The sequence below is a fragment of the Aptenodytes forsteri genome, unplaced genomic scaffold, assembly GCF_000699145.1.
Source record: "Aptenodytes forsteri isolate BGI_AS27 unplaced genomic scaffold, ASM69914v1 Scaffold376, whole genome shotgun sequence".
Lineage (NCBI taxonomy): Eukaryota > Metazoa > Chordata > Aves > Sphenisciformes > Spheniscidae > Aptenodytes > Aptenodytes forsteri.
In genome coordinates this window covers 431,757-446,581 of record NW_008796056.1, presented here as the reverse complement: position 1 = coordinate 446,581, position 14,825 = coordinate 431,757, and the positions used below count along the sequence as shown (strand labels likewise).

The window sequence follows — 14,825 nt, the reverse complement described above, 5'->3', positions numbered from 1 at the left end:
CCCCCCCTGAATTTCTTGGGACAAAGGATTGAGATGTTGAGCAGGGTTCAGGAAACAATGCCCGACTTCAAGTTTCTGTTTTCATTTTATGCACAACTTTAATTTTTCTAAGGGTGGAGCGTTTGTTATATGCTGAACACATTTCTGTACCACAGCCAATTCAAAATAGATGTGATGTTTCATTGATTCTATCCTTGAGATCCTCTGCTTGCTGTTTCTCTGCAGGAGTTATCTACACAGCAGATATTCTTGACCGGGAGACAACCAAATCCTACTGGTTGACAGTGTATGCGACGGATCATGGTGTCGTCCCACTCTACACTACCATCGAAGTCTACATTGAAGTGGAGGATGTGAATGACAACACCCCTCTCACCTCTGAACCTATCTATTACCCAGCCGTCATGGAGAACTCCCCGAAGGATGTATCTGTCATTCAGATCCAAGCCCAGGACCCTGACTCCAGCACTAATGAAAAACTGATTTACCGGATTACAAGTGGAAATCCCCAGAACTTCTTTGTAATCAATCCCAAAACAGGTAACAAAATCCTGCTGCCTTAGGGTGGTGGGAAAATGCAATTTAAATATTTATCAGCTTGCTCCCCTTCAGGATCTACTGGTGTTGCATTGCTTTCCAAACCTCTGTTTTCTGGTTAGTTATGTGTCTAAAGCATCCTCTTTTGCATCCATACATAAGTGCACTGGCAGATGACGTGCTGCAGATGTGCTGCTGCAGCGATCGCTCTTCTGTAGGTCACCAAATAGCTTCTGGCTGTTGCCTCTTCCCTGTGTCTATACGGATGAGACTTTGCTACACTGAGTCTGCAGAGCAATGCTGGGAAGCAGATTCAAGCTGTTGCAGTTTACAGAGCGGCGTTTCGTCCTTTGTAAGCTGGCGTAGCACTCTTGAAGTGAGTGGCACGATGGTTGTCCAGCACACGCAATTAGGCTCCGCATTACAGTAGCTGGATGTAATTCTACAGCTTGTTTTATACAAAAAGACAGTTTAGATGACCTAAAAGTCCCTCTGGCCTTTAAAAAAAGAATAAATCTATGTGTTTGCATTGATTTGTAACAGCTGGGGATGTAGCCTCTGGGTGCAGTGTTGCAGATACGGTGGTTGTTTTAGTTAAAGTGCTGTTGTTGGCTGGCGGTGGAGCATTGCGCCCGTGCAGACTGGCTCTGCACATCTCTGTGCCCTCAGTGCCTTTGCTGAACCAGGCGTCCCGGGTGCCTGGTTGATGAAGAAATCGCCCCATGAGACGTAGCCCGAGGTCATGGATGCTCTGCTGGGTGCCTACCTGTGCTGGGCCACAAGTGGTCTTCACTCCAGCATGTACCTGGCTGTCCCTCGCTCATCTGGCTGGCGGGGACCCTCCAGCATGGCCTGGAGCTAAGAGAGTCAGAGGGGTCTTTCGCAGCAATAGGCTGATCTTTATCAAAGTAGTCCAGAGGATTCACACAGCTCTCATGCTGGTTGTAGTGCTCCTGGTTTTGTTCTGGGGTTTTGATTTCTTTTAAAAAAAGTTTATTTATATCTGCTGCAAATTTCTAAACAGCTAGAAAACCAGAAGGAATAGACCTGAGAGGGAACATTTTTAGTTTAGTGTAGGAAAATGATGTTCACTAAATAGGTTTTCAACATTTGGCTGGGCAATCCTATTGCAATGTGTGGCATAAGAAGGGGTCAGGATCTTTTCAGGCATAAGCCCAGGTGAAGAATCATGGAGCATGTATAATCGCTGCGTTCAATCTGCCAAGCCCTAAGGCACATATCTCACTTATTTTTAACACTTGAAATGGCCGAAGATGGCTCTTCCATCTGTATCCTTTCTCCCCCTCCCCACCCCATAAATCCCATCTGGGCAAAGTAGCAGAGTTAGGACTCCGCAGTGTTTAATGCATGTGCTTCCCTCCCGTCGGCTCGTCCCATGGAGCAACCTGCTCGGCACAGCTCTGCTTATCCGCATGGTGGCTGGGGTGAGCCCGTGATGAGGACCGGAGCTGGGCACGCTGCAGCCCCGCAGCACCCTAGCCTGGTAGCACACCCTGTGGGGTGGCTCTTTGTCCCGCTGGAGCAGCGGGCAGGGATACTTTTCCCTAACGAGGAGATCTTCATTCTCACAGTTAACACTGAAGGTGGTTCATCTTCATTTTGCGCTGTGGAAATTGCTGTCTGAGAACTTAAAAGGTTTCAGGATGAGTAACATTGCTGCGTGGGCAACTCCCAAATGGCCCCCATTGCGTTTGGTGAGCATCCTGGCTGGTGGCTGGCTGTGATTTGTCATGGAAGGGATAAACCATCCCCTTCTATCCACCTCGGTGCCAAACGTAGAGCAGTGAGAGCTGGGCACAGCAGCCTCTTTTAGTTTGTTTTTGCCTTTGAAAATGATGGGGCTGACAGAGTGTGTGTGCACGGAGGTGCCTTGTCCCAAAAGGGAGGTTTGTCATTTTGAACAGAAGGATTTCATCCTCCCTTGGGAAGTATCAACATGTGGCAAGCTCTGCCTGCCAGGCCTTAACATCAGGAGGCTTTCTCCCAATGGGAGGCTGATGCCTGAGGAATAAAAGCATAATGGATTTTCCTAGAGAGTGCCCCTAGGGGTCTCTGGCCAGGCTCCTTTCAGCCATCTCCCTGCAGCACACTGGTTTCTCTAAGACAAGCAATTTACACTCTGGTTGTTTTATACAGGCGACTCCTGCACACACAGAAGAGGTTTGTAGCATGCCGGCCCCATATGCTCACTGGGATTCAGCACAGCAATAACTCACATGGAGCTTTGCACAGCAGCCCTAAATGCGACAGCGTGCTGTATAATCAAGATGAAAAGGTTTAATGTGAACCCAAATATGCAGCAATTGCCGCGTACGTGGGTTGAGCGAGTGTGCTGCTGCTGTTGGGGGAGAGCAGTCATTTGTGAGAGAGGAGATCTTTTATTTTCTGTGTCACTTTGGAAGTTTAAACAGTGCCAGCAAACTGACATCTCTCTCCTGTGAGTAATCAGGTGCTGAGAGGCAACATGAAGGCAGCATCCTACATTTTTTACCTCCTTTCGTGGGAAGCGGCAGAAGTTGGCCTTGACTAGAGACAGGGAGTTGGCTGGAGCGTACAGATGCTCTTGGGGTGCTAAGAAGTTACTCTGACGCCCAACTGATTGGGCTTTGCTAATGTGCTCAGGGTTAAACTTCTCACTGGATTTACTGTCAGAAATTAGTATCCCCTAAGCACAGATTATTTGGAGGCTCAGGAAGACAGGTGGGAGAGAGGAGTTTGGCTTCCTCCGCTGCAAAGAAGCACAGGTCATGGTTCACAGATCACTTCCTTAGATTACTTGGCTGTATTACAGCAAGAAATCTCCCACTATTGCTGGAGAATAAGGCGTTACTAGCCTTGGCCTCCTGTGCCCTCTTTCTTATTTTTAGGACTTGGTGCGTTGTACTGACTAAGTTGGGTTTGTTACAAAGCGCAGAGAGTGCACAGGGCATGTCATAGCTTATGGCGTGTGTCTGGTGGGTGGGTGGGTGGGTGGTATTTCGGGCATTTCTGCCCTGACTGCAGACGATGTGGTTATCCGCAGTGCTGATGGGCACAGCACAGCCTGGGCGAGGTGGGTAATCCCATCTTCTTCTTAGGCGGTCGTTGCTGGCACGAAGAGGAGGGCCCCAAGCATTGCTGCACCCTGCTCGTGGCATGTCCCCCTCTGCCTCTGCTCCGTCTTGTGCTCCTTCTCAGTGGTCATCTGAGCTCAGCAATGACTGTGTTTGCCTTCCTCTGGAGCTCGCTTTCAGCTGCTTTATAGCTCATGCAGGTCATGCAGATTCCTGGAGGCACCTGTACCACCACGACGTGTTGTTGCCATCTGATCAAGGCACCAAGTGGGGACATAGGGAGTCCAGGTTTTGTTCCCGGTTCTGATACAGGATGATGATTGCAGCCAAATCTTACAATCTTAATTGATTATCTGGATAGCGGAAGCAACGATACTCCATATATGCCGTGTCTGTAGGTAGAAGAAACCTTTTAGTAGACAACCTGTCACTTCCTACATTTTTATAGACTGGCACAGCTCTGGGTGGCTATTTTAGTTACTGTCGAACTGCAAATACATTGCATGCATTTGGATCTGTTTGAAGGCAGTCTTCAGACCTTTCAGGATTATCACCTGCAATTTGCTCTATGAGTTTTGGAGAGAGGAAGAGTTGCTCCTGCAGGAGCCAAGAGCTGCTAAAAAGCTGCTGAGAGCAAGACTTTGGCACCAAAGTCACCCTGGGCAGCTCGTGCTCTCACCGGGGGCTGACTCTGCTGCGGGAGCACGAGTACAAGTGTGCGGCAGGGGTTCTCCCCCGGGGGCTTGGGGTTTATATGGGTGCTTTGGGGGAGGAGGGCAGGAACATGAGCAGCCCTCCCATGTGCAGCTGGCCGGATCTCTCTCACCGGGGGCTGACTCTCCCTGCGGGAGCACGAGTACAAGTGTGCGGCGGGGGCTCTCCCCTGTGGGCTTGGGGTTTATATGGGTGCTCCGGGGGAGGAGGGCAGGAACACGAGCAGCCCTCCCATGTGCAGCTGGCCGGGTATGGAAAGGCAGCGTGAGCAACCTCCCATGAACATCTTTGTTTTCTCATCTTGATTATTTTTTTCTAAAATACAGCCAAGCATCAGTTTGCACCTTGGCCTGCACTTTTATCTCATGAGCTGATATTCATAGGTAGAAGCACTAAGTGAATAATGTAGCACATGAGTACGTGTGAAACCACAAATCATTGACGCTGGAGAACAAGGGAGCCTTGTTCTGCGAACTGGTGGAGACTGCTGCCTAAGTTTAGCAGGTCCAAGAGAGCAAATTGGGATTTTCTTTATAGTGGGCAAGAGGTATTGCAAGGCACAGTTTTGTGAGGGGGGTGGGTAACATGTTTTTCAAATAGCTGAAGTGACTCTATGGGCTACATGACTGCAGGGAAAGGCATCCCCCTGTGCATTTGTTTCCCAGCTGCGTTGTACACGCAGTGGTGATGGAGGCATTCCTGGTGCTCGGCACCTCCAGTAGCCGTGGGTCAGCCTAAACCCTGGTGTGGCTGCTGGGGGAGCCAGGGGTTTCCCTCTTAGCCTGACTTTTGTGCTGGGGAGGTCTCAGGCTTGCTTTGGCAGAGCAGAGGGTCATAGGGCTTTGCTCCTTGGTGAGTGGTGTGAGATGGGGCTGAGGAGGAGGAAGAGGCGGAGAAAGGCAGAGCTGCTGGCAGAGCAGCTGAGCTGGCCGGCTCCCAGCCAAGCCCATGGGAGTGCCACAGCTGCCCTGAGCTGAGTGACTTATTTTGGGGTGAGGGGCATGTGGAAGAAGGTAAATAAAACACATGATGGAGTTAATAAAAAAAAATTGATTGATTAGGGCTGTAAATTCTTATTTTTATTTAATGTATATGGGTGTTAATTTCACAGCACAGCACAGGGGTAATTTACTGAGTTGATTTATTGCTTTTCTGTGCACTGAAGAAAACAATGAATTTTAATTCAAACCATTACATTATTTTGTTTTGTGTTCCACTTATATTGGACAAACCCAATAAGCTTCTCTTCAGTCTTACGTAGATTAGTTTAAGAGATATTTTAACTAACATGCCAACAGACCAAATTTCACTGTTGTATGCACTGATGTTAATGAATTTACTCTAAAATTATGCTGGTGTGTCTGAAAAATCCAGTTGCTTAGTCTCTTGCTGGCACCATTTAAACAGAGGCAGACCCCTGGCACTCCTGAAATAGTATTTGCTGCAGTATTTAAGGCGGGATGCACTACTGGGTTTAGAAATAGTATATGTAGGTCAGTATGTCTTTCCAGAGCAGCAGTTCTCTGCCTCTGGAAGTTGTCTCTGAACTGTCACATCTGCACCTAAATTTGGAAGGAGACTGGATATTTTCATGCTGAAGTAGTATTAATACTTACATAAGCTAATATGGGGTTAGTGAGTGTCAGAATTTAATTGATATGAATGCTACTCTTTTCAGTAGGCTGGGCTTTGCTTTCTTTTGCACTCGCTAAGCCAGCCGGCATAGGATCCTGCTGGGGCTGAATGGGACATTTGCCCTGCCATACTAAAACAGTGCTTCACCCTCCTGCCATACATCCTGATTTTTATGGATGGTTTTGTTTGGTTTGCCCCAAAAAATCCCCACACATACCTTTGCTCTTACAGACTGAGCGAAATCCAGTGCTCTGTTGCTGCACTGTGTCCTGAAGGTTGCCAGCAGTATAGCTGCTGGCTACCCAGTGCCTCTTCTCAGCCCAGAAATAAAGGTATGCCAGAGCAGAGGGAGAAAGAATAGTGGTTTATATATTCAGGAGAGCACTCTTGGGACTCTGCGATAAATTCTTGTTCTCCAAGGCCCATGTTTGTCATGTGTTTTTTTCCAGCAGAGGAACGAAGACTGTTAAATACTCCAGAATTTTTCAGTTCTGCTGGGATTTTGCGGTAGATATCATCTCAAGGGGACACAGCTTGCTCTAGGAGGCAAACTTCAGTGATCTTAATAATCCAGTTATTAACATTCCTGCTGTACTGTAGGTGATGCAAAAAGCCATACAGACAACGAATGGAAGTGGAGGCAACTTAGTCCCTACTACAGCCTTGCACATCTTTCAGGTTTAAACCCAAGTTGCACTGGTTGAGGAGAAGGACTAACATACATTGGTTCTGTAAAGCAAGGGGCATTTAAAACCATCCACCATATAATAATTAAAGGTAAATGCCGGACCATTTGAATAGATGAAACAAAATTACCTTTGGATGACATTTCTAAGGGACTTTGGATCAACAATATCAAGGTAAACTTAGTACTACCTTGGTCCATTTGTCACTGTTCTTGTAAGAGGCATTTCATGCTACTTTTTTTTTTTAAGTCTGTTCTTCAAGAATGGACAACTTTATATGTTCATTCTTGACCACCGATTCTCCCTGCTCCCACCCCACCATGGAGGGTCAGCTGCATTACTGGGGGACCTGCCTGATACTGCAGTTGATGCTGTGCATGCTGCTAAACTCTTAATAAACTTCCTCCGAAATAAGATCTTTGACGTTTTGTAAATGAAGGCCTTTAGTTTTTTTGTTTTTGTAGTCTAACCTTCAGTCTTCCTCCAGGGTGCATTTTAGGTGCTATAGGGATCAAACTGGGAAATGTATGTTGAATTTTGAGGGTGTTGCAGATCACCTCCCTCCCACTGGAGGCTCCTGGTGGCATCTCCCACATATGCGTTGGACGTGGAGCCCTGTTTGGCAGCTCTGTGTCCGATGCAAACCGGCTATGCAGATCATGTCATGCTCACTGCCATTCATCTTGTAAGTGGCCCGGCAATTCAGCTGACCTGTCCAAGACCATTAGAAGACCTTGCAGAGGAAAAAACCATTGATTGTAGGGCTTTCCAGTCAAAGGTGGATTTGAGGAATTGGTCTCCTTTCCTTCCATGGTCTTTAACGCTGTTTGTACAAATGCCGAGTTCACCAACAGTTGCAGAGTCCAGCCCAATATATCCGACACTGATATGTAACTGTCCATAACTAATACAGATTTTTACAATGTAATTCCCTTAGCACATTAGCTGGCTTTCACTTTCTGTAATTTATGTTGTATCAACACATGCTAAATTATCTACTCTCTTTTCTTTCGCTTCTCAATATTATTTAAAAGCGTGGCTCTTAATGACTTCTTTATAATATGCTCACTGTTAAAAATCGGGCTTCTGAGCATTTAAAAAGCTTTAATTTCTACTTTGGGATGGCTCATTCTTTACTAGGCACCGTATTTCCAGTGGTTTGAGCCCCGGGTTAGCAGCTCGCAAATCAAAGAACCATGGATGTTGGAGTTACGTGCTTAATCACAGTGGGACCTAGAAGCCTGCTAGGCACTGTACAGCATGTTAGACAAAGTTCCTGCCTCAAGGAACTTGTCATAATAACAATAATAATAGTAATAATTAAGAAAAAAGAGAAAAAAAAAAACAGGGAGGAAAGGATGTAAATCATCAAGTCCATCTGCTTGCCAGTGCACGTTTATTCCCTGGAGTAAATTTTCAATTAACTCCTGAGCTGCAGCCCAGCAGTGACACGAACTCTTCTTTTGTCTTTGAGTGAGTCACTTAACCTCACTGTTTTTCTTTTTTTGTGTAAGTGGAAATATTTTCTTACCTCATGTGATTGTCCTGGAAATTAATTCACAGTAGACAGTTTGCAGATCAAATAGGCTCTGGAAATGCAAGCTATTGATTTTTCAGGCATCTCGGCATTAATAGACATCCAAGCACAGTCATGTATTCATAGGCATATAAAAACAAAGAGGAGCGTCGCTTCCGAAATGGTAGGATGAAGAGGATATAAAACCTTTTTAGATTAAGTAAGTAGAGTCTAGTGGCCAGACCACTGATTCCACTGAAAATGATAAAATTTGGGCTCAGCCAGCCCGTCTCTTCCCTCCTCCCTGGCAGCGATTCCCTCCCGTATGTGTTATCTGTGGAGGGGAAAAGGTTTGAGCTGTATCACCTTAGTTGAGGCTACAGTAATGCTGCTATTAATAAAATAATAAATCCAGCTTTATCATCTCTCTTGAACAGACCTGATTTCTGCTGGCAGTGGGTTTTTATTCGTGAAGCACTGAATACAGTTGAGATTGCTGGATGTCTCTGGTATCAAGTCCCTCTTTTAAAATGTCATTAAAAGATACAATACTGCTCATAAATGCCATTTCTTTGTAATCAGCAGATTTAAACATGGCTTATAGAAATTTTAACCTTTCTTTAGATCTCCATGATGACCTTTTTAGTCCTCTTTCATAGTAAGAAGCTTCAGGAGTATTCCCATTGCCTTGACTGGACCATTGCGTCCTCACTTATTCAATGCAACATCAGTTTTTAACCTGAACTCCCCATTTGCTTCAGTAGAGACATGTCTGAAGGGCAACAGCGTGGCAAGGGCCAGTGAGTCAGTGTTTGCTGATGGAGAAGGTTACTGCCTGATAACCAAAAAGCTCCCTCCTGTCCTGCCCCAGCACTGATTCTGGAACAGCAAGAATTTTGCCACTAATCCCATAAATCTACATTGCTGTACATTACAGCAATCATTTATTATTTTCAAAAACATCAGCAGAGCGTATCTTCTGTCCTGTTCAGAACTAACTCTGGCTATCAGCTTAGCTGTGCAACTAATTTTTCTACCTTGTCTGTCAGTCCAGTTTCTCTATTCATAAATTTCCAGAAGCCATGACTAGTCAGAACTGGTCAAGAAACCATCTACCTTTTTCATATGCTGTACTATTCCTTCACTAATTTGTAATTAGGGCTGTTGCATTCACTTCCAGGTAGCCAAATACTCTTGATAGAATTATTATCAATGACAGAAGCATAACTGAGATTACTGGGTGAAACTGTGTACCACGAGTACTGAGTCACAGCCCTGTTAAATGTATGCACAATACATATCCTATGGATACTTGTCATATCCTGCCATACTTTATTATGATAATAGCAGTGAATGCCCCCGCATTACAGTAATTGCTTGTGGTCCAAGCCTGAGTCTGGCAGGACGAATTAGGTTGGTGAGTTAGGAATGCTGAGATGTGGAGCCCATGAGCGTGGCGTTCGTGCAGGGGTAGGGGTCTGGAGAGGGAGCTGCCGGAGAGGAAAATAAAGCTGTGATGTTAGCCCAGATGAGGTGAAGGCTTGGGGCGGGGGAAGTTGGGGTTTTTTTTCTTTTTATTTCCTACTGCTTTTTAATCAATCGAGTAACTTGCATTTAGCTTTTGCTCAACAGTCAGAGGTGCTACACGTGTCAGTGATGTTGGACCCTGCAAATCCCAAGCAGACAATACTGAATCAGCATTTTTCCCCTTTGCTCAGTTGCAATGAATACACTCATATTGTCATCTTAGGACAGGCACTTTTAGTGGCTTGAATGGTGTATCTTTACATTATTGTGTGAGCCCTTTCTAATATCTCTTTATGGATTGGAAGTCAGAGGCAAGGACTGTAGCTATAGTTTACTCTCAGTTAACATCTGATCCTGGGTACAAACAAAGAAAGATGGAGATATTTCCTGTCTGGGGGAATGAGATTGACCTATGCTGCATGTGAACATTAAAAAAAAAATAGCTGGGATGGGAATAAGAAGAGAAGGCAACTGTAAAGACAGGTATGTTTGCATAAGCCATCATGATGTCAGTAATCACCAACTATTAATTCTTCTTTGTCTTCCATCACATAGGAGGTTGTGTCAGCACCTACTAAACCTCCAAAGCCTCATCACCTCTCAGCGCAGCTGAACCGGTCTGTTCAAAAATTAAAGTTAACAGCAGATTTGTGTTATTTTTCCTCTTCTCTCTCTGACTCTCTGTCTCCATCAGAGTTACGCTGTTATAACCAAAGATAATTACTTTCTGTGAAATTATTCTCCCCTCTCTTTCCCCCTTCCCTTTATGTTAATGAGAGTGCTTTTCTCCCCCTGAGAAGATTGACACAACTTCTTTGAAGTTAATAGTGCTGTTGCCAGTTCTTGCCAGTTAAGTATGTGACCTTATCTGTATAATTGTACAGATCGCATCACCATATGTCTAGACGCACAGAGCTTAATTTAACAGGAGACATATATGTATAAAAATAAAGCTGTATCTGGGGGTTAAATATCAGAAGACCCCCCTAATCACAGCTTTCACATTATACAAAACTTTCTGCAGAGCTCTAAGAGCTCTGAAGTTAGATATTAAAAAACATCTCCCTACAAGGGACCCTGCTCTTGTAACCTTGTTTTTACATTGATCATCACATGGCTTCTGCTATGCCTGTACTTCCTCACCTGTTGTACTTAGATGGTTTCTCTTCCCGTGGTAGCTAGGTCCTTCACACTGTATGGTAAGGTAGAGCAGCACCGTTGTTCCTTTTTTAACAAGCAGGGAACTGAGGCAAAGGGAGTGGCTAACTCATCTTACACTGGTAGTAAAGTTGTGGTCTTAATTTGCCTTCAAAGCCACTGGCCACGTGTAATGAAGAACCTTACTGGCATGGGTCCAGCCCAGCCTGCCCCACTGAAACTTGAAAGCAAGGCTGACCTGGCACCAGCGTTCCCTACCATGTGTGCAGAAGTTATCTTGGCATGTGAGAGCCTCAGGAGCACCTATTTTCCTACCCTATTTCCTATCGGGTTTCCAATTACCCCGCCGTTTCCCATCCCTGCCTTTCAGCCCTTCCTTGCCTTGCTTTCTCTCTTGCCCGAAGGCAAGCCTGGGTTGCCCACAGGCAAGGAAGGATTCCAGTTTGCACAGGGGCAAGGAGATGTGGATGGCTCTGATGAAGCCTCCCAGGCATGTAAGGGCAAAGCTGACTCAAGTCTCTTGGGTGGGTGAAGCAAATCCCTTCTCCATCAGCCTAATGCAGGCGCAGTCCTAAGCAGCTTTGTCTGATGCTGTCGTGGAGCGAGGAGGCAAACCCAGAGCCCTGAAGTCCCAGGCTACCCCCAAATAATCGTACTCTTTCTTTCTCAATATTACATTTGCTTACACTTACTGTACAGGAACATGTTTGCTCATTGCATCCTGTAAATATGAGTCAATGTCATGATCTGCTGTGGGTTTGTTGCCTTCTAAGAGAAATTTCATGTTTTTGTCAGATGAGTTACGTGCGAGGAATCTGTGCTGCAGTGATCTGTTTGTGTGGTAATTAGCAAGTAGCTTTTCAGATCTTGAAGGGATTTGGTTTGAAAACTAAGGATTATTTCCTGAACTTTAACTTAACAACAGCGTATGAACAGCAGTGCACATTCACAATTTTTTTAATGTAGCCACAATACCCAAAAGATAAATGTAAGTCTGCTCTGCAAGAGAATACTTTGGCTACAATTAATTTTGCTTCCATTCACCATATGCTTGTATTTTCTGACCTCCATTTGAATCACAGACACTATGTAATAAAATGTGCGGTATTAAAAAAAAATAGTTGCTTAGAGCAGCACAGGTGCTTATGGTACTACAGCTTCAGCTGAATGATATGGTTTGTGCCGCCTGAGAATTTGACCATCTTATCCTTACGAAGATATTATTACGGAAAGATGCTCTCATTGCTCTAAGATGTTCAGGTTACTTTTGTTAACATGAGAACAAGGTGGGGTTTTTAAGTCTGAAGAAACGTTGTATGCCCATCACTTACGTTATTCAGAGAGATCCTTTAGGAGAGGCAACCAGGGATGGAGAATTTTCTTTTTTTCCTTATTAGTCTATGTGTTTGAGGCAGTTCTTGAGATAGGACCTGGGAACATACTACAAATAACACAAAGAATAATTTTTGCTAAATTTAATTTATTGAGTAGTTGTGAATTAGATTGATTAAACAGAAACATACACAAGATTACCCAAAGTAGGTGCAGGGATGGAAAAATGTTAGATGGTATTAACAGTTTAGATATGCGTGATGCTGTAGATATTTTTCAAGTAAGTCTATAATTTCTTAGGGGATTTCTCTTGGGTTTTTTATTTCTTTCTTGTAACAGTTAATGTAATCCAAACTGATTAAGGGAATGTTGTGTATAAAGGAGAAAAAATAAAGCAACCACATGACCAAAATCAACACTAGAGTAGTCTACTCGGGCAGACTGCAGCTTTGACTCAATAAGGTGCACATGACTTGAATTTGTATGTGTGGAAACCCCTCAGCTTGAGTTGGGTTTGTTTGCTGAGGACAGAGTCCTTTACTGAGCAATGCACAGCCCGGCGTCGGAGCGGCAAATAGGCAGGATTTAGATATAGTCCTTCCTTGGTCAGCTGGATGGAGGGGCTTCACCCCCAGCTCATGAGCTCAGCTCCAATCTGTTGGTTCGTCCCCTCCTCCTGCTGCCTCGTGTTGACGAGGGAGAATCTCAAGGGCTTTTTATTCATTCCGCCTGCAGGAAGAAGCTTCCTCTCCAGCTCCAAAACTTCTGTTTCTCCTTTCTGCTTGGAGTCATTGTGCAGAATAGCTGGGGTTTTACAAACACCCTGCAAGGCACCAGCCTAACCTCTTTACATGGCTGCTTTGTTAACAGCAGAAGTGCAGCACTGAGAACATAATAAAAGATTTAATGGGAAAACAAAAATGTCAGAGAAGGGAAAATTTCTACATAGAGAGATGTCATTTTTGCCTATAAACAAACATAAGGAAAAGAGATGAAAACATGAAGAAAATAATGTATATTTTGTTGAACTGACTGTATCAAGACAGTTGCATCACGCAGAAAATGCTCCCATGTTCAGAACTGTTCCACACATATATGAACTGTGCATGGACTTGGCTTTTGTCGTCACGAATGCTCACCCTAACCTCTGATAGTGACTTTGGGTTGAAAAAAAAGCAACCCAGAAACATATCCTCAAGATTACCTTAATTTCTTCACATTGAGTGCTGCAAGAAAAGGAAGAGGGATTGTGGGTTTTTTGTTTGTTTGTTTTTTTCATTTAGTAATTAAAAATAATTCAGAACTAAGAACTCAGGAAAAGCAAAACCTTTTGGTAAGCTGAAATGATGACTTATTTTTTTAATATTTATTTGCAATATTGTGGCACCTTTGTAGCTGCAGTCATGAGGCAGCACCCTGCTGTGCTTGGCAGGATAAGTGGAGTAAAAGATGGTCACTGCACCAAAAAGCTTGCAGTTTAGGGGGAGCTTGAGACAACAGATGGGAAAAAGCAGATGGGGATGCAGCAGAAAAACCAAGGCGGTATCCATCAGCACTAAGTTTGTTCCCGCACGCTCTTGGTATGAGAAGGGGTGGAGACCAGGCTTTTAAAATTGAGGAGCGGGCAGTTTGGTCCCTCGCTGGCAAGGTGCCGGCGTGTCCCTGTGTGCTGTGAGCTTCATCCTGGGGCTGCAGCTCCCGGCGCCTTGCAGAGCTGGAAGGGAGGAGGTGCACGGGATTTGCCCCGAATTGTGTATAGGATATATATATATATCTCCTGCATCTATATCTATAGTGAGATTTCCCTCCCCCTCTCTGACATGTGTGTGTATGTGTGTGTATAAGTATAATATCTAATTTATATATACCTTTTTTTTTTGCCGAAATTTTGCACAAGTTGCAAAGAGTTTTTTTTTTAATTCTGCATTTTTTTAAATTAAAGGACTTTTCAGCAAAAACATTCAAAGTGGATTTTTTTATTTTTCCTTTAATGGCATGTATATAAGTTTAGGGTTTTTTCCCTGCTCTCCTCTTCCTTTTTTGTGAGAAAACAAGGACAGCAACAGTCTTACAATAAAAGGATTTAGCTGCTGTTTCATTGGGATATGAGGGCAGAGCCATCTAGGAAGGCTGAACTTTTCAAACACGATGCCCAGCTGTGCTCCTGAAAGGTGAAATTCCTTTATATTCTGGAAAAGCTGGCTACTCTCCTCACGATAGATAAAAAATAAAATATCTAATGGAGCATCCCCGTCCCTTCCTCCAACATCGTAGCTCAAGGGGTTTTGTAGAGGGGATTTAGAGAGAGACATGTTGTCTACAGCCAGGGTAGGATCCGGGAAGGTTTCTGGGTACCCAATTTCTCGTTGATAACGATGTGCATGTAGGCACATGTACCAGAGTTAAAATCCTAAATTTTCTTCAGCTGCCTCTCTGTGTAGGCAGTGGGACTCACTGGTAAATGATGAAGTCCAACATTTAGAGACAGATTCTCAACTCTTTTCAAGCGTGTCTGGATCCTCCGTGAACCATCTACTTAAAAGGATCACATCACTGAGGTTCTCAATCACCTTTTTTAAAATCTAAAATTTGCACCACCATACCATGAGAAGCCAAAGAAATTCAGTCTGTGTAACTTGTCAAGAA

General features: G+C 44.4%; 1 protein-coding gene across 1 annotated transcript in view; it reads left to right on the top strand.

Annotated features, from left to right (window-relative positions):
- FAT3 (FAT atypical cadherin 3) overlaps positions 1-14,825 on the top strand; it is a 368,576-nt gene that overhangs the window by 134,360 nt on the left and 219,391 nt on the right. Inside the window, exon 3 of the mRNA XM_009286273.1 lies at positions 226-540. Within this exon, the coding sequence (XP_009284548.1) occupies positions 226-540 (315 nt within the window). The remainder of the gene's footprint in view (positions 1-225; positions 541-14,825) is intronic.